General features: G+C 47.4%; 1 protein-coding gene across 1 annotated transcript; it reads left to right on the plus strand.

The window, feature by feature from the left end:
- Positions 1-412: 412 nt before the first annotated feature.
- TMEM26 (transmembrane protein 26) lies at positions 413-20,186 on the plus strand. The gene is made up of 7 exons (XM_078593248.1): positions 413-846; positions 3,588-3,756; positions 4,923-5,330; positions 7,573-7,799; positions 10,636-10,712; positions 12,892-13,022; positions 14,794-20,186. The coding sequence occupies exons 1-7, from the start codon at positions 656-658 to the stop codon at positions 15,088-15,090; spliced, it is 1,500 nt and encodes a 499-aa protein (XP_078449374.1). The 5' UTR covers positions 413-655; the 3' UTR covers positions 15,091-20,186.
- Positions 20,187-20,638: the final 452 nt, after the last annotated feature.

Genomic DNA, 20,638 nt, shown 5'->3' on the forward strand with positions numbered 1-20,638 from the left:
TGGAAAATTATGGCCGCTACACGAGTGCAACAAGGACGTGCACTCGGCAGGATGATGTCAGTTCCATTCGTGCTGACTCGGCTGACTCTCTGGCCAGGCCTCTGGGAATTACTTGGCATTGATGAAATTTCAACCAAACAGAGCTTTAGAATTTGCCACTTAAGTAATATTCCAACCAACCATTACTAGCTTTCGCAGCTGCCCAAAAAAATGTATGTATATTGACGGCAGCATCTAATGAGGCTCATGAACAATTTAAAGATGATTTTTTAAAAATGTTAACGTTCTACCGAAAAAAATACACGGGTTGGCAGGAAGGAAATTAAAGCGGTTTCACAGTCATGGGAGGAGGAGGCGGCGGAGGAAGAGGAGGAGTGGATGGGTGGGTCAGGCCCCGTTATGAGAGGCACACTTTGTGGTCAGAGTCAGACTTGGCAGTGAATAACCGCCCGCACAGAGCTCTGGGACTCCGTACAACAGTGACCGATTTGTTACCTCCCTCACTGCCTCGTCGACGAGAGTTCGCCCACTCATCTGTGCAGAAGGGGGCTTCGACTTCGACGAGGCCAGAGTCAGAAGACGTCTCAGCAGCAGCGACGCCGTGGAGACACGCCGGACCGGACACTGCGGCCGGAGAAGGGACCCGTTGAGGGCAATGACGCTGTGGGTCATGCTGAGGGCCATCGTGCCGCGCCTGGTGTTCGCGGTGCATGCGCTGGCGTGCGTCTGGAGGGTCGCGGTGCACACGCAGCACCGCCTCTACTGGCTGCTGCTGCTCCTCGTGCTGCTGCTGCCACTCGAGTTGATCGTGACGCTGGTGCTACGCAAGGGCAAGGACTACAAGTGGTAGGTCTGGGCTGTCCGTCACTCGATGCTCCTCGCAGCCGTGTTTCTTCACTCGTTTTCAGAAGGGGCCGGGGGCGGACGGGCCGAGGGGGGACACTTTCGCCGATGAGGCATCATCAGTGTGAGTGCCGCCACACCGCCTGTAAGGTTTTTTTTCTCACGATTTGTTTATTGTCTGGGGGCTGCACGTCAGAGGCCGCACTGGAGGCTACCGGTGGCCACCAGCGTCACTTCAGGTCTTGCAATGATGGACGCTGACACTTAAAAGCTTTCGTGACTGCAGGGATTCATCTTCTTGGTTCTTTCGGTAAAGTCACGTAGAAGGGAAATAATAAAATAATAAAAATAAAACATATTTTATTAATAAAATAATAAAAATATATATTTTTTTATTATGCTTTATTATTTTTATTTTATTATTTCCCTTCTACGTGACTTTACCGAAAGAACCAAGAAGACGCTGATACTATTTTTATTTTACCAGGTAAGGCCCACTGAGCTGTACAGCTCTTTTCAGAAGCGACCTTGGCCACAAATGACCGCTCAACGAAGGGGACATTTATAGCAGCCAAATACTCTAAAGTCTAAATGCGCGGTTTTTTTTACACGTGGAGGGAAAAAGCGGGAGGACCAGGAGAAAAATCCACGCGACCACGGGTAGAACACGCAAACTTCAAATATACAGCGGGCGTCAGGGTCGGGATCGAACTCACGACATCCTGTATACCAGGCGAGGTAGTTAACATCTCTCGACGCTGCCCCGGTGGAGCGGTTAGTGGCGGCACTGGACTTGCAATCCAGAGGTCGCCGTATCGAGTCCATCTCCCAGCTTGACAGTCGAAACACAACTTTCTTCAAATCTAGATTTGAAGCTTTCGTGACTGCAAGGATTCATACTCTTAGGTTTTTTCGGTAAAGTCACGTATGTAAAAAATAAGTGTCCGTCATCAGGTGGGACAACCACAGCAAGAAACAATTGCTGAAGTGGGCTGTGGTTGTCCCACCTGATGACGGACGCTTGTGTTACGCCCGAAACGTCGTGATTTATTATTTTATTTCTATTTATTTGTATTATTTATTTTTACCTACGTGACTTTACCGAAAAAACCTAAGAGTATGAGTATTTGTTTCAAATCCTCACCACATCCTCTGTCCACCAGGCAGCAGCAATTGGTACACCCCAATATGGGAACTTTCTTGCCAGTGTCGAAATATAACAATAGGTTTTACCCTTTTTGGCAATAAAACAGGTGTTAAGATGTTAAAACACCCAACAGAATCCTTTCAACATACATACATTCAAGGATTCTGTTCGGTGTTTTAGCATCTTAACACCTGCTTTATTTTTCGATTTAAAGCTTTCGTGACTGCAGGGATTCATATTCTTGGTTCTTTCGGTAAAGTCACGCAGAAGGGAAAAAAAAATATGAATACCTGCTTTATTGCCAGAAAGGGTAAAACCTATTGTTATAGGTACACCACAGTTAACCCGTTGGTGGGTTGAGTCTCGTTGTGTCTGGTGGGGTAAAGCGTGAGGATTATTACCACCTCTTCCGAGATAAGCTGCCAATATGAAAGAGTATGGGCCTCCACTCGTCCGATGCTCTTCTGTCAGCAGTGACGTAAGCAGCTATTGCAGGGCTGCACGATTACCTGTTACTTTTGTTTTACTATTCTGGACAACCCCGTAATGCTGTAGATTTAGTGACGAGTTTTCAACAGCATTGCCAGCAGCCACCTCCGATTATCATGGTTGGCTACGTACAGTGCGAAAAAAGTCCAACATACATACAGCCACAATTAATAAGTAAAAACAAATAAAATTATTCCCCTGATAAATAAATGTGCGGTTATGGTTATCCTGTTTTTCCTGATTCCGATCCAGTTGAGGAAATTCCACAGTCCCGTGGAATCAACCATCCTCTTTTAAAATAGTATGGGGCACACACGTGAACTCCGGCCATCCTCACAACGGCAGTGGCCTTTGGCTGCTGGCCATCAAGCAAAGACGGTCACCGCATCACGTGACGCTTTCAGCAGACGCGCTTCTGCTGCCGTCTGGAAACGCTCTTCCTTCCGATATGAGGAAGCCACTGGAGCTGTGGACTTTTAAATCATCCTGATTGAAAATTCATCTCTTTAGAACTGCTTTTTTTCTATTTAGTGTATTGTCCTTCCCCCGCACTTCCGATTAGCCCTGTTGGCGACGTACTGTGTGAAAGAAGTTCAGTATACATACGTACATGAAGGTGACACTGAGCAAAGGGCACGTGTGACATTTCCATTGTACATATGTCACGCAAGAGGTACGGCGAAATTTTTCATTTCTGGGGATTAGCCATTTCTAAAACTTGAGTACATTACTCTGCCTCGTGAGTTAGGGAGTTTTGAGTGCGGAGCGGAAACTAGTGAGCGAAGGTGACTGTTCAATGTGGAGCGAGAAGTTTGTTCCGGTGAAGGAGGGAAAGAGAGAAAGAGTGAACGCGTGGATTGAGCTACGAGCAATCCACGGTTGGATAAGGCCCCCCCCCACTCTCCAAGTGTCAGAAATTGTTACCCCCTTTTATAAACACCCAGGTCCCAATATTTATTATGTATTGACTACATTGTGGTCCTAATACAGCAACTGAATAATTGATGACTGAGTGGCTGGGTGCTCCATTAAGACCATCACGGAACCTTATCTCCAGGCTTGGTCAGCACCGTTATGTAATCGTTATTGTGGTCCATCTCTTTACCAGGCTCTCTCTGGCAATACTCCTGTACCTGATCAATGTGGTGCCTGCCATCTGGCTTCTGGAGGTTCGATATTTTGAGACGAAGCTGAATGAAACCTGCTCCAATGCCACGATCACCATCACCACCACCGCTGCGCAGCTACCGGTGCACCGGGAACCTCTGCAATTTAAGGTGAGGAAACCATGCCATCCATCTGTTAAATGTATGTGTACATATGAAGAACTTGTTTCGCACCAACCGTGCTAATCGGAGGTGTGGGCAACACTCACAAGATGAACAGACACCATCGTTCAAAGTTATTGGCTATTGTTGTAAAAGACGGGAAGGTTGTTGTAATCTCAAAGAGCTCACGTATTTTGTCCCCCGCCTACTGCCTGCATCCATCTGGTGGCATGGATCAGTAAAGTTACGATTCACATCACCCGTCGATGCAATCAGGCAGAAAGAGAGGTGTTTTTTTTTGATGGGTGGGTTATGTCCGTAGAAAGGAGAAGGGTAGGTTACCGATAAGGGCGTTAGTTGGTGACCAAGGGGAATACCTTAGCGACATGGTTGAGGCATTGTGAGGCATTGTGATACATAACGAGAGATGGTTGAGACATTGTACCAGATGGTTGAGACTTTGTGAGACATTATGACAGACTGTTGAGACATTGTGAGAGATGATTGAGGCATTGTGAGACGTGAGGCATTATGATAGATGGTTGAGACAGTGTGAGACATTGTGAGAGATGATTAAGACATTGTAATACATTGTGACAGATGGTTGAGACATTGTGAGACATTATGAGAGATGGTCGAGGCATTGTGAGACATTGTGAGAAATGGTTGAGAGATGGGTTTGACAACGTGAGACATGATGACAGACAGTTGAGACATTTTAGACATTGTGAGAGATAATTGAGAATTTGTGAGACATTGTGAGAGATGATTGAGACATTGTGAGATATTGTGACAACAGACCTCGGAGGTTCGTTGTTGACTCCAACCTTTATCGGATCTGGCAGGAAGAAAAAAAGTTTTACAGCGACCATGACAGTCGTGATGATTTCTATATTTGGAACCGATTGTAAGCAGTGAGTCAGCTTTATTGGCCTGATTATTGCAGGCCAGGTTGTTTTAAACTTGAGAAATGTTCTAATGGGCACAGAGAGGATGATAAACAGCTGTCATCCCTGCAGTTATACAGATCCAGATACGAAGGGTCAATCATTGTATGCGGGCTGCTGGTATTGCAGTGCAGTGTGTGCTAACCACTTTTCCACCACTCCCCCCCCCCCCTCCCCTTTCACGCACGACACACACAACACATTCACACAAACGTTGTGACCAGCAAGACGCGACTCTTTATTCGGGAAGCTCCAGACTTTGCTGCTTCCTCGGAATCTGGCTTCGCGTCGTCGGGAACGGACACCGTGGAATTTCTGTTTCCGAGCACCAAGGCGCCGACCGTCCGTCCTCTCGCGAGGGGCCAAACCACCTCCATCCCGGTCACCGCCAGCGCGGGTTACTCGCCCACCCAGATGTTCGCCCTCTTCGGGGAGGAGGCGACGCAAGTCGCCATGACCCGCTGGCCCGAAATGAGCGACTCGGATTATCTCGGAGAAGAGCCGCGGGTTGGCTCGAGCGTTTCCGAGGCTCCTACGACTCTCCCCACACCCCTCTTTCCCCCTGAGGATGTCGGTCGCAGGGGGAGGAGTGGTCCTCATGGCAAAAGCAGAGACGCCAGCTACATTATCTCTCAGGTACAGCGCTGTCGAACAATAATGACCCAACCTCACCGTACGCCCCCTGCCTCATTAGTAACAAATACGTAGATAAATTTTGACTTAAAACTTTCGTGACTGCAGGAATTCATATTCTATGGTTCTTTCGGTAAAGTCACGTAGATAGAAGAAAAATAATAACAATAAAAGAATAAAAATAAAAATGAAAACAAAGTGAATAAAAATAATAAAATATTACAACGTTTCGATCGCAACACAAGTGGTCGTCATCCTGATGACGTAATATTTTCTTTTATTATTTTTATCCCTTTATTTTCATTTGTATTATTTTATTGTTATTCTTTTTCTATCTACCTGACTTTCTGAAAGAACCATAGAATATGAAATACGTCAAAAAATCAATGCCGCGTGAGTTCCATTGCCAATTAAAAACAAACCGTGCATGAGCATTTATTTAATGAGAGCGAACTCTGGACTCGGTTTTGGTTTGTCAGTGTCATCATCAGGGTTGTGCCCATTTAAATAAACAATCGCTACCCTTGGAACCTCATTTGCCAGTAAAAATATGATAATTGTTTTTTTTACCCTTCTATCTGGCAACAAAACTGACACTTTTTTTTACAAGGCGTCATGTTTACATAGACCACAATACCTGCAGTCATAATGCAAACAAAAAACATAACTCTGATAATGGGCACTGTCCTTGACCAATCAACTTCAAGGACAGTGCACATTATCAGAGTTATGTTTTTGTTTGCATTATGACTGCAGGTATTGTGGTCTATGTAAACCAGACTCCTTGTAAAAAAGGTGTCAGTTTTGTTGCCAGATAGAAGGGTAAAAAACCAATTATCATATTTTTACTGGCAAATGAGGTTCCAATGGTGTAAATGCTTACCCCGAGCTCTCATACTCTGATGGTGCATTGTCTTTGAGTTGTGCGCCTTTTGGCGTCATCTGGTCCAACCCATGTGAGACTAGGCTCTAAGGAAAGCTGTCTCGGGTGTGGACCAATCAACTTCAAGGACAGTGCACATCAGAGTTATGTTTTTTGTTTGCATTATGACTGCAGGTATTGTGGTCTATGTAAACATGACTCCTTGTAAAAAAGGTATCAGTTTTGTTGCCAGATAGAAGGGTAAAAAACCAATTATCAATCGCTACCCTATTGACCTCACCTCGTACAAGCAAGCGTCATCATTCAACACCGTAGAATGTGATAACAATGATTTTCTTGTTTTCACAGGAAGACCATTGTCAGACCTAAGGGGCCGTCCATAAATGACGTCACGCACCTGAGGGGGGGGGGGGAGTCAGACATTTGTGACGATGTGTGACGAAGGGGTGGGGGGGGGGGGTTGAGAAATGTGACGTCACATCAAAATTCGCAACTTTAAATAAATATAGACAACACGTTCTACTTAATTAAATAGACTGTTTAATAAATGTTTTCTCCTACAACATCAGAGTGCAGCGCCACATTAAATACGCACTACAATGACAATAGTTTAAAGTGATTTGAAGCATGTTTCATTTGGGGGGGGGGGGCAGAGCTTTGTGACGTCATATTTGAGGGGGGGTCTGACTTTTTGTGACGCCGTGTGACTAGGGGGGGGGGGTCAAAAATCGTCCAAAATCGCGTGACGTCATTTATGGACGGCCCCTAAGACTTTGGTTTCAGGAGAACCCAGCCTACATTGGCATGTTTGTATCGTTAGCTTACTTGTTCAAGGAGAGTATAGTGACCATAGACAAACTCACGGAGAAACCTGAATGTGATAAATATCTACCTACTTGCTGTACTGCCTGCCATGGATTGATTCCTCGTTGTACTGCGGGAAGGTGTATCATGCAGACCCTATCTCTGTGCGATCTACTAACCCTGGCCCCAGTTACCGTATTACGGGAAATCATCGCCATGCGTATTAATAAATTGACCTAAATTCTTATTTCTCAGTGATTATATATATTTAAAAAATGCGTAATATACTGCATGTGTATGTTACACCAAGGCAGTGCCTACTCAATGTTTTCATAGCTTTGCCGAACTGCACCGAACATCTCTTCGCTGTGTGTTTTTGGATCGTACCGGCGAGGTAGTTAACATCTCGCCACCGAGGTGCCCTACTGTGAGAGGCCTCTCCCACGGGGAGGGGTGTCATCGGTCACCTTCGCCAGAAATCTCAGCCTCCTTCGCCGTCTCAGCCTTTCTCCCCCCACCCCTCTTCCCTTACCGACTGCGTGCCGTCTCCCCGCGCAGGTGAAGCAACTGGAGTCCACGGTGAACAACCTCCTGGACTCGAACGAGGCGTGGATCCTGTGCATCCACCAGATGCTCCTGCTGCTCCTCATCATCGGGCGCTGGTTGCTGCCCACGGGCACCGAAGTGTCCCGCGAGAAGCTCTCGCAGCTGCTCCTCGAGTTCATCGGCACGGCCGGCGACATCCTGGAGTTCAAGACGGAGACGATGCAGGACTCCGTAGTGAGGTGCGTTTCGACGCCTCTGCGCAGCGTCCCGCGTGGTTCCCGCGTGCCTCGGCTGGACCTGCAGACACGGGACTTTGAGTAAAATTCATCGTACCGTGCTAATCGGAGGTGCAGGGGGGAAGGACAACAAACTCGACGCAAAATAGCAGTTCGAAAAGAAATTCGTTTTCAATCAAAGCACGTGGTGTTTGCGCGCTCTCACAGAGAGAGAGAACGACTCAGAGGCGCGAGGAAGCACAGAGAAGCAGGAAGGCTGCCACGTGGTGAGCAGGCGCCAACAATTGCCCGAGCTCTGCGGTCCTCTATATGTGAATGAGTTGTTTACTTCTCAAGCAGGAGACATTTGGCAAGGGGGTTGATAGGCAGATACTGTACATGAAACAACTGGTTTGTTAAGGCTTGCAAGGGTCATTGTGGGCTGACGGTGTTTTTATTTTTATTTCTGTGCTCCTTTTCATTCGGTCGTGTAAGTAAAGAAAAATGTGTGTGGTAAACGCTCCTCCACCCGACACAACCAATGAATAAAAGTGTCACGTGATTCGAACATGCGAATTTATTACCCTTCAACAGCACGACCTGTGTTGTAGTTGTAGAGAAATATCACAACATTTACACGGGTACCGACGTTTTGCAAATTACACCCAGAATCCTCAGGTTGTTAAGGGGAGCTCAGATCTTGAGAATCATAACGTTGGTCGTGAGATACTACGTATAAAATGTCTTACCTACTTATTTATTTGAATGCAATAATTCACGAAAGGGCTTCGATATGATCTGACATATGCATTGCCTCTAGTTGAGTCTTGGCAATCGCATTGCTTGTGGCTGCATCGGACTCACGGCATCCGACTCACAATATCTGGCTGCCCAGTGAGATTGAATTGTTGAGCCAGTCAGAACACCTCGCAAGTAATGACAGGTCAAAGATTGTGTTCCATAAACAATGTTATTCCTCCACGTGCTTACATTGCTTATATTATGCCCCTCTTGTCGTTATTTCGTTCCACCACATCCTCTCGTCTCACCCTCGGGCTCCCTCGATCCCTTCTGACCTGTACCGGTGGCATCTATACAGCCATTCTCACTTCATCTGGGTGCCACGGTGGCGAGATGTTAACTACCTCGCCAGGTATACAGGAGGTCGTGGGTTCGATCCCTACCCTGATGCCTGCTGTATATTTGGAGTTTGCATGTCTGTCCCCGTGATCACGTGGATTTTCTCCAGCTCCTGTATTCCCTCCACATCTAGAATCAACATGCGTTTTAGAGTATTTGGCTGCTATACATTTCCACGTGATAGGCCAATTCGTCGAGCTATCATGTGTGATAGCCAGGTCGCTTATGAAAAATAGCTATATACCTGATGAAATTTAAATTGTTTAGTTTGATCTTCTTTCTCTATGCTCAACGCGAGCCCAAAGCATCGAAGTGTCACCTCGCTGATCTTCTCAGGGATATCAGTAATTCCGGCAAATGCTGTAACTGTTTCATCCCACCTCTATTTTTTTCTCAGATATATTCCCATCAGCCATCTCGGCATCGGCATCTCTGTCCCTTTCAAGCGCTCTTTATTCCACCTTCCTCAGTGACCGCGTCTCTTTCAGCAAGCGCCACTGGAATACATCAACCTGTGCGTCCCAAAAAGCTGACGAACTGAATGTTAGTTTTATTCGTGTATTCTGCCCGAGGAGATGTTGTATTTTATATCATATAGCACACAATCTTTTCGATGGGTAGCCGTTCACGTACACGAACATTTATCTTTTGTAATTCAAATGCAATTTTTTTTGGCTATGACATTGGCACACAACGGCATTGTCTTGTGAATGGTCTCACGGGAGCTTTAATCTCTCGTACTCTCGAACGTGCATTGAGTGCTGGTAATTCACGTAAGAATTTCGCACTGGGAATGGAACTGGCAACTTCACGCACAGTGGGTCAAAACGATGGGCAACAGGACGAGTGAAGACGAGGTTAATTTCGCTGCTCGTTTCAGAGAAAGATATAAGAGGAGCGAGATATGTGTGAGAGATGTTTGAGAGATATGTGAGAGAGATGCGATAGAGATGTTCGAGAGAGATGTGAGCCTCAGTTAAACAGTTACCATTGACGGGCTGTCGGTGACTTCCGAGTGTGCGTTTCCCAGTCGTAGTTTTACGTGATTTATGAGTCAATTGACAACTCTGAAGTGCAAACACAATTCTCCCACAACTGGCGGCCACCCAACGTGACGCTTCTTATATATAAATTAGTAGGCGATACTGGGTTGACAGTGGTGCATCAGCACAAATAGCTAGACAACTCAATGCGTTTGTTAACGGCACTGTGAGAGGCGAAATTTCTGGCAATGGTTATACTACGCAGCCACAAACAAGTCCCAAGGCACGGCACCTCTCTGTGTGCCATGAAGGACGATTGCCCGAAACGTCGACTATTAAACACTTTTTAAAAAGTCCGTGTTATTGACGAATGTGTTGAGTTGTCATTAATAACTTCTATGTAAACCATTTTTGATGGCCGATTTATTTAATAGATTTAAACCAACGTCTTCCCCTACAGGATATATTTTACCATGCTTTGTACCAAAGATAATTGCAATTGTTACACGAGTTGAATAATGTTGTTTCTAATTACAAAACTCATTTTTTTGTACAAGAAATGCAAAAAATGCCGTGAGGCATATTTTTCTATTCGACTTTTGTGCGTGCGTGTGCTACTTTTTCTGGCAGACCTTTGAAAGCCATCAGTATTATAGAAAAAGTTCAACGCGTTCGATGATTATAGAACAAATGCTGAGAGGCTCTTTGATTAACCCACGTGGCTCGATGCTCTGCAGGTGCAACAGGCCGCTGTTCTATTGCATCATGGCAGTCTGGACGTGGAGCTTGATACAGTTTCCGCTCGTCATCAAAGGTACGCATCTCACTCGGTGGCTCGTAGAGATAATGCCCAGGTCAGGAGAGTAATAATAATAATAACAACAACAACAGTAATTCTCCATGGGACCTCCCTTGTCAGTATCAAAATATAAAAATAGGTTTTGCCATTTCTGGCAATAAGGGTAAAAACTATTTTATATTTTGATACTGGCAAGGGAGGTCCCAAGATGTAGCTGCTCAGCTCGATCTATAAATGCCCTAAATGTGCGTTGTCTTTGCGCTGTTCGCCTTTTTGAGTCCTCTGGTCCAACACTGTTTGAGACTAGGCTCTAAAGAAAGCTGTCTCTGGTGTGGACCAATCAGCTTCAAATACGATAAATATATTACCAGAGCATGTTTTTGTTTGCATGTTCACCAAAAGTATGTGTGCGTGGTTAATGCAGACATGATTCCTTGCAAAAGGTTTCTGTTTGGTGTTTTAACATCTTAACACCTGTTTTATTGCCAGAAAGGGTACACCCTATTATAACAGTAATTCTATCTATGAAGGGGACTTTTTTTTATCATGGATCACAAAGCACTGTACACAGCGAAGCCGACACTTAAGTCATGCAATTAAAAGGTAAGACTTTGGGAAACAATAAGATAAATGCTCAATGAAGTGGCTGATCGTGTGGAAATTTATAGCAGCCAAATACTTTAAACGCATGTTGATTCCAAATGTGGAGGGAAATCCCGGAGGGCACGGAGAAAAATCCACACGGGATCGAACCCACGACCTCCCGTATACCAGGCGAGGTAGTTAACATCTCATGGCCACCGTGGCGCCCTCATCTTCTGTCTTCTGCCGGCAAAGTCGCACGTTTGAAAAAGAGTTTGTGGCCCAATGGGCTTTACTCGGGTGACAGACTTCTGATTCTGTTTGTCTGCGTCTCTTCTGTCATCGCACAAAGATTTTATGAATCAACGTCCGCTTAGATCTCCCCAATGGGCCATCACCACCACCGCCCAGAGCTGCGCTTTTGTTAGACCACGACGTGACCTTGCGGTGATGCGTTCGCCGCTCGTTGCAGATTTTTTTGTGGTTCAAACTCACCCGGCTGCCCTGGCCAATATCACGGGGGGGGGTGTTCGCCACCGATACGCGCCGTCTCATTCACAGTGAACGTTACAGATCCCGTTTTGTTTTTTCGAAGAAGAGTAGGCCATACGCGTGCCACTGAGCTGCCGTGTGATTGTAACGTCGTGGTCCAAATTGGCGAGAATTACCCAGAAATCACTTAATTGGGAAAACATTGCCCCCCACCCGAATAAGTCCCCCACACATCCAATTAGCGCAGCAAGCTACGTACGGTGCGAAAGAACTCCAACGTACATACATACTACTGGCGGGATAATGCCCACATTTCCCCCTACTGGCAGGATAATGCCCTGTTGGGGGCCTGTGCTGCCATTCACCTTGCGCCGCACATGGGCAGCTGCCATCAGGGGGGGGTCCTCGAAGCTAAAAACTCGCTTGGGATGACTGAAATGCGACCTTATAATACATTATATGGTTGCACACATTACACACAAAGTGCTTGCCACAAATGACCACAATACCTTGCTTATCGCTCGCAGCCAAGAGCATAATCGCAGCGGTTGCTCTTGGCTGAGAGCGATCGATCAAAGACGATAACCGCATTGCCCGCTTTCAGATGCGCTTCGGCGTCCGTCTGGAGCGCTCTTCTTCCTTCCAATATTAGGAAGCCACTGTAGCTATGCACATTTAAATCTAGATTAAAAACTCATTTCTTTAGAACTGCTTTTTGTGTTTAGTTTGTTGTCCTTCCCCCACACCTCTTATTGGCACGGTTGGCTCCGTACGGTGCGGAACAAGTTCAACATAATGAAAAAATATCATAGATTTTACCCTTTCCAGCAATAAAGCAGGTGTTAAGATATTCAAACACCAAATAGCTATCCTTTGCAAGGCATCAAGTCTGCATTATACAGTACTTGTGGACAAACATGCAAACAAAAAAATTGCCTTCGAAACTAATTGGCCTACACCAGAGACAGCCGTACAGGTGAGATGTGTGATGTGAGGCCTTTCCTTGAGTTGCCGAGGCGCCGACGGGCCCAGCAAGCGCACATCCCGACGAAGAGGTCACGACCTTTGGGGGGCTCAGACTCAGCACGTGTCCCCCCCCCCCCCCCTGCGTGCTCGGCAGTTCACCAGGCGCTGCCGGGCTCGCAAGAGCAAGCACCGGCCCGCGGGTGGAGGACTCTGGTGCGCATCTATAGCACGGATCTGTGGGCCATCGTCATCAGCGTCTTCATCCAGGATGGGCCCTTCCTCGTGGTGCGAAGTCCTCGGCCTACCCCCGTGCCGAGACCGAACGAATACGGCGTCGCGTTTTACGGAGCATGGTTTGGTCACCCGTGTCTGTTTTGGTCCACAGCTTTGATGTGCATGCTCAGAGAGTGATGTTCGTGTATGTGGCAGCCAGGTTTGATCGGCTGTGTAGTGGTAAGGGAACTTTTTGCTGAGCTGCTGTATAATTGTGAGGTCACACTTAAAGTGGAGGTTCAGAAATAAAAGGGTAATTACGCCAATGTGAGTAAACATATCATTAGATGATCTGCAGGTCAGTTTCTGTTAAAGCTTTTCCGAGAAATTACCAAATTGCATACCTGTCAACCCATACGGTTTACCCGTATTCTTGAACAGGGAAATTGAGTTTTCAGGTCCATAGGGCATACAACTGTTTTAATATGGGCAAAAAAAAGTGTCTATTTGTTTGTGTTTCTCCCTTGTGATGGGGCTTTGGAGGATGAACGTTGAGATTTATAAGGGCATGGGGTGACCAATAAGGTCTGAATTGGTCTGTAATAAGGTAGACACTGATAGGGGGTTGAATTGTTTTCCACTGACATGGCCAATTCTTCTGCAGAAAGTTCATAAAAAATGTACTTCTTACCACCACATGAATTAGGTTATAGATGTCACGCGAACAAACCAACAACAAGCCAACACACAAACCAACACACAAACCAACACACAAGCCAACACACAAGCCAACACACAAACCAACACACAAGCCAACAACAAACTGACACACACGCCAACACACAGACCAACAACACAAACAGACAATACAATCCAATAATACAAACCAACACACACGCACAATGCCTGCTCGTGAATGCGCACAAGGGTGGACTTGAACGTTGAGCTGCTCACAGTTCAACGTTCAAGCCGAAATTCCACCTGAATAAATCATCGACGGCGCAGTCGAGTAAAGTGGTGTCAGCGCCACGCATAAATAATGGGGCCCTCCCTCCACCAGCCAGCAGTGGTTATGAGTGGCAGGCGCATGGTCTGTCAAGGACACTGGTTTAAAAAAGATGCCGCTACCTTCAAGCAATCTCTGCTGTGGTTGCGACAAAATCTGTTTTTTCGCCGGGGGTGGGGCAGTTTCCTCAGCTGGTCTCGAAACAGACCTGGGTCAACACCTCAGCTGCTGACTCCCCGTGCCCCTGCTGGACATCCGTGGAAAAAAAAGCTTCACAGCTCAGCGGATTCCTCCAACGGTCTAAATAATGATTCTGATTCTACAAAGTGTCTTTAAAGCAACCAATGGGCGAGGGATTACACGGGACACACGATTGATCGGTACCGTGCGTAGTGCCGAATTAAGCTAGTGCGGGGCCTGTAGCATATGTTATTAAAGGGCCCTAAATAAAAAAAAACACAAATATTAAAACACACATTTTTTACTTGCATAGTAAAGTAATTGTATTGTTTAATTTGCTATACAGCCAGATAATACAAACCGCTAACCTTAAACACCCAGTCGTTCATACAAGTTGGAGGCGGTATAGTACTATAGTAATAGAGCAAGTGCAGAATCACTGAACCGGAATTGATAGCTTGAAAGCATTTAGCGCGGGGCCCTTGAAAGTGCGGGGGCCCGTAGCTACTACATAAGTAGCTACTACATATGTAGCTACTTTTGCTCCTCGGATAATCCAGCACTGACTGTGCGCACCTGTTATGACATTACACTGCGGTGGCTTCAAAGCGTGTTGCCCATCTCCGCTAACCGCTCGTCTCCCGCGGTCCCGCGCAGGTGCGGCTGCTGCTGCTCATCCACTTCGGAGTCCTCGACCAAATGCAGATGCTCATCTTCTTCACCATCAAGAACGTGCTCGTGCTGATGCTGCAGGCCTACCGCCTCGTGGTCATCTACGGGGACTACCGCGCGCTCTGCCTGAGTGGCCCCGATGGCGCGCCGTCGCCGCGGGGGCGACAGGAGGGGAAGAGCCCCGGAGAGGTCCCCAGCGATGCGGGCACGCTCGCCACGGACGACTCCTTCACCATGACCATTACAGCCTCGAACAGCGAGAAAATGAGGGAGTGCCCTTAATAAAAGCGAAAACTTTTTGTAACAAATTTTTTTCGGTATTTTACCAGGTATAAGCCCCACCGAGCTATGTAGCTTCTTTTTCAGAAGCGACCCTGGCTACCACGTGGACATGTATGGCAGTAGTCGAATACTCTGAACGCGTGTTGTTGATTCTAAGTGTGGAGGGGAAAACCGGAAGACCGGGAGAAAAAAATCCACGCGACCACAGGGAGAGAGAGAGAGACACCGCAAACTCAAAATATACAACAGGCGTCAGGGTCGGGATCGAACCCACGACGACCTCCTGTACACCGGGCGAGGTAGTTAACATCTCGCTACCGTAGTACCCTTAACTGACGGATGACCGCGAACTTCAAGTTTCGCGAGAGGAAGGCAATAGCTGATTGCGTTTAGCGTCGGTCAGTTGGTGCACAGACTCTCACTACAAACAACGGTGCCGGCGTTTGTTTTGTTGTTACTTTTGCCGCGACCGCATGCCAAACGCCTGCGGGGAATTTGCAAAAGCATGATGTCTGCTGGGGGGGGGGGGGAAATACTTTAAAGACCCTGTCACAGTTTTCTTGCAAGATTGGGACAATTCAGGCGAGAGTGCTACGGCAACGGACGACCGAATTGCTCCACGCAACGCGTTCTGGTTTCAGTACCCGCTTGAGCCATGAAACGTCACAATCGGATCAAAGGTTTCCCCGGGGCAAAACGTTACTGTTCGCCATGAACCGGTAACGAAAAAACTATATTTAGTAGGCAAAGTATCTACATTAGCTTAACTTTAAATAAAGGAGAACCTCTCTTATCCGCGGGCCTATTACCCACGACTTCTATTATGATAGAAAGTCGTTGGTAATAGGATAAATATGCACGGCACCTATAGGGCCTGTGAAGCTTCTATTATATCCATGGGCCTATTTCTTCATATGATCTGCGATTGTACCCATAATGCGCAGCAAAGCGGCTTCCTAATGCTTGTGATGTTTTTGCGAATAAGAGGAGTTGTTTGGAAATGTACTCCTAATATCTGCGGTTAATCGCATTTCAAAGAAAAATGGCCACGATCAAAGCAATGGCACGGGCAGCATTTGCTTCGACAGGGAGACAACGCAGACACTCGCAGAGACACAAACATGCACAGAGATACGGAGACATACACACAGAGACACGGGGACACACAGATACACGAAAACACAGAGACACAAACACCCTCACACATACATGACAACACTACAAAAACACGAACACACTCAGAGCCATGAACACACAGAGACAGGGAGACACACACAGACACGTGTCTGTGTGTCTGTGTGTTTCAGCTAGCTGATGAAAGTTGCAAGCGAGAATTTCATCATCGCTTGCAGCTGGGGTTGGCATCGTCCCCCACTCCTCCTGATGTCGAGGGGAAATGGGCGAGGTTTAGGACTGTGACTCATGCAGCTGCAATGGCTGCTTTGGGTACGCGGTCCAGACCTCCCCAGAGACCCTGGCTGACAGAGGAGGTGTTCAGGCTGGCTGAGAAAAAGCGACAGGCCCACTCTCATCGGCTGCAGCATCCCACGTCAGAGAATGAAGAGGCTTACCGCAGCCTTCGCTCAGAGGTTCGAAGAGCCGTGAGGCGCTGCAAGGATGGGTGGTGGTCGCGGGTTGCTGAGGAGATCGCTCTTTAATTCCATCAAAAACGTAACCTGCAGCGCCACACCTATTACCATCATTAGGGGAAAGAACGGTGATTCAATCTCCGACCCCCAGGAACAGGTTTGCAGATTTGCTGGGCATTTCTGTGAGGTGCTGGGGGAGGGGAAATCCCTCAGCATGGAAAACAACAAGGGACAAAGTGGGGATGACCCAGCCGAGGCTGCGGTGCCTCAAATATTGGAAGAGGAAGTCACCCCATGTGGCTGAGGTGCCATCTGTTGAGGAAGTACTGAAGGCGATCCAGAGTCTGAGACCAGGAAAGGCACCGGGCAGAGATGATCTCCCAAGTGAAATGTTGTGGGAGGGTGGCGTTTGTGCACAGACTGCCCTACATGACATCATAACAACAGTCTGGACCACTGGACGGATTCCGCAGGATTGGAAGGATGCCCTGGTGGTCCCCCTCTTTAAGAAGGGGGATCGCACAGACTGTAACAACTACAGGGACATCTCACTCCTCAGTGTGCCGGAAAAGGTCCTGGAAAGGATTATTCAATATCGCCTTGCTAGGCACGCCGAGGAGAGGCTTGCGGAGCCCCAATGCGGTTTCAGGAAAGGGCGATCCTGCACAGATGCCATATTATCTGCCCGTCTGCTACAGCAGAGGTGTAGGGAATTCCAACAAGACCTACATCTCTGGTTTATTGACCTGGTCAAGGCCTATGATACCATGAGTAGGCCTGGGCTCTGGGTTGTTCTTCGTGCTTTCGGAGTTCCTGACCCTCTGCTCATGATCATTAAGAACCTTCATGATGGTTAGCGGGCCCAGGTAAAACTACGTGGCCGGGAGTTGGAGCCATTCCCTGTACACATTGGGGTGCGACAGGGATGTCCTCTGGCTCCCACATTATTTAACATCTATTTCGACCACATAGTTCGTGAAGCCTTCAATAGCTGTACCGGAGGAATTTCCATCTGGTACAGATACAATGGGAGGCTGATCGATGCCCGGGTGCGGTCAAGGGATAGCTCCCTATTGCTCAACCATGTTATGCATGCCTATGATCTGGTAATTGCTGCTCTCTCAGAGGAGGAGTTGGAGGCGCTGCTCCTGAACCTGGAGCTTGCCATTAAGAGGTGGGACCTTACCATCAGCCCCACCAAAACTAAGCACCTACCTGGGTATTTTGTACCATCGGACACTTCACCCCCACAACTCCCAATTGGTGATGGGGCAGTTGTGGAGAGAGTGGAGAGTTTCCCATACCTGGGCAGTGTGCTCATGACCGGCTCCGGTTTAACAGCAGAGGTCTCACTCTGAATCAGTCGAGCGGCATTATCTTTTCATCAGTTGCGTAATGCTGTGTGGAAGCTACCTGGTCTGTCGCTCCGCACGAAGCTTCAGGTCTTCTCGGCCACAGTCATTCCTTCCCTTCTCTACGCTTGCGAAACGTGGTCCCCCCTCATGGAACATCTTCGCCGGTTAGAACCATTTAGGCTGGCCTGCCTACGATCCATCCTGGGTTTAACCAGGCTGGATTGTGTGAGGACCTCACAAATCCTTGAAAGATCTGGACAAAGTCTCATTGGTGAGCTCCTCCGGCAGGCAAGGCTGCGTTGGCTGGGCCATGTAGCCCGCATGCCCAGCCACCGCATGCTTAAACAGCTTTTTTTCGGCCAGATCGAGGGGGCTAAACGGGCGCGGCACGGGCTAGAGGAGAGATGGAGTGATGTGGTACATGAGGACGTGGAGCTGAGTGGACTTGCCGATGACTCGTACCAGCGGTGTCAAGATCAGCCTCTGTGGAGGAGGCTCGTGAAGGACGCTACTGGGCAGTTGGAGGCAGTCGCCCTCCAACAACAACGGAGGATGAAGGAGTTATGCTCACAACAACGAGCGGAGCGCCGGGTGGCTAAAGCACAGCAAGTTGGCCCAGTAGGGGGCACAGATGGTGCATCAGCCAGTCGTCTCAGTCAGTCGACCTGTGCCATCTGGGTCTGCTCCGTGACCTGCCAGCGGGCGATCGACACTTCACGTGACCTCAAGGTGCACATAGCCTGGCACAAGCGTCGTGGTGACGTCACCGCCACTTAGTGGCGAATGGCGGTTGTTATGTCTGTGTATCTCCATGTCTGTGTGTGTCTGTGTCTCCGTGTCTATGTGTCTGTGTGTCTGTGTCTCTACGTGTCTCCATGCCAGTGTGTTTTTTTAAACGCCGCACATTGCACATTGTCTAAGCCCCCTGCTGTGCTTCAAATACTCCTATTACCCGCGATATTTTCACGGATAACAGGGGGGTCGGCACTGAAAATTCATCCCATTACCTGTGGGGTTTCCGTAATTCTTCACCCCGTGGATAAGAAGAGTAAAATTACGGATAACTCCGTGGGTAATGATGTACAAAATTGGTTGCCCACATCACCATGGATAAAGAGTTCTCCTCTGTGGTGAACTGCACTACAATTCTGATGATCGTTATACATGATTATAATGATAATATACATGACTGTGATTCTATCATTATCATCACCATAGTCGAGATGTGAACTCGTGTTTTTGTTCCTTGGGGAGCCTGATGTGTCAAGCAATTTCCTTCGTATCCCGTGTTTAATCGCGGCAAATTGTTTACCAAGGAACGGCTCACCGAGTCTCAAGACTACTTTTCAAGCGGGGTCCTGCCAATATTTTGCAGTCAACGGCGATGTTGCTGCTGCTGCTGTTGTAACCCACATTTTTGTAATCGGGAGGTTAATTCTTCAGCACTGGGATGTTTGGCCAACACCGGATGCATTGTGTGTGTGCTTCTACTTTATTTATATTGTAACGCTATGACAGCAAACCTGGTGGAACCCATCTGAAGAACAAGGAGAGAATATAGAAACAAACTCCATCCAGAGGGCCTTCTGCATGTTTGTTACCACTGTGTCACCCTGTACGCCCCGGAATCTATGGCAAGACATTAACGACGTGTTTTTATACCGTATACGCATTCATTACGTGCAACGGTCTTTACACGTTTAAACATGAACATAAAATCAGCTGGCAGGTTACGCAAAACTGTGACAGCATTTACAACCATCTCAGAAGCGTTAAGGCAAGATCACTACTTATGTTTTATTTTTATTATTTTATTACTTCCCTTCTACGTGACTTTACCGAAAGAACCAAGAAGATGAAAGATCACTACTGTATGTGACTCTACCGCCTCCAATAGCGAATGACACTCAATTAAGCAAATTAATTATGCTGCAGGCAATCCGATTGAATATACAGCTCAACGTGTAAGGGGCCGTCCATAAATGACGTCACGTACCTAGGGGGGGAGGGGTCAGACATTTGTGACGATGTGACGAGGGGGGGTGGGGGTTGAGAAATGTGACGTCACATCAAAATGCGCAACTTTAAATAAATATAGACAACACGTTCTACTTAATTAAATATACTTTTTAATAAATGTTTTCTCCTACAACATCAGAGTGCAGCGCCATATTAAATACGCACTACAATGACAATAGTTTAAAGCGATTTGAAGCATGGGGGGGGGGGGCAGAGCTTTGTGACGTCATATTTGAGGGGGGGTCTGACTTTTGTGACGCCGTGTGACGAAGGGGAGGGGGTCAAAATCGTTCAAAATCGCGTGACGTCATTTATGGACGGCCCCTAAAAAAAAATTCGGGACTTCTGTTCGTATGTATGTTGAACTTCTTTTGCACCGTTCCGTACGTAGCCAGCTGTACCAATCGGAGGTTTATCTCTTCAAGAGCAACCAAACGCTGGGAATGCTCCGTGCATGATGATTGAGCGGGCGTCTTAAGGACCGTGTTGTTCGTCACGTCTCGGATAGTGATTGACCTCTAATAGGGGCAGTCCATAAATGACGTCACACACCTAGGGGGTGGAGGGGGGTCAGACATTTGTGAC

This window comes from Lampetra planeri, chromosome 4 (genome assembly GCF_965212315.1).
Source record: "Lampetra planeri chromosome 4, kcLamPlan1.2.h2, whole genome shotgun sequence".
NCBI lineage: Eukaryota > Metazoa > Chordata > Hyperoartia > Petromyzontiformes > Petromyzontidae > Lampetra > Lampetra planeri.

What these genes read in the sequence shown, in the direction of transcription:
- TMEM26 (XM_078593248.1), top strand. Translation starts at nt 656, where the DNA reads ATGACGCTGTGGGTCATGCTGAGGGCCATCGTGCCGCGCCTGGTGTTC. An exon ending in ATGCAGGACTCCGTAGTGAG is followed by an intron (nt 7,800 to 10,635) that starts GTGCGTTTCGAC and finishes GATGCTCTGCAG; the next exon opens with GTGCAACAGGCCGCTGTTCT. An exon ending in GTTTCCGCTCGTCATCAAAG is followed by an intron (nt 10,713 to 12,891) that starts GTACGCATCTCA and finishes CGTGCTCGGCAG; the next exon opens with TTCACCAGGCGCTGCCGGGC.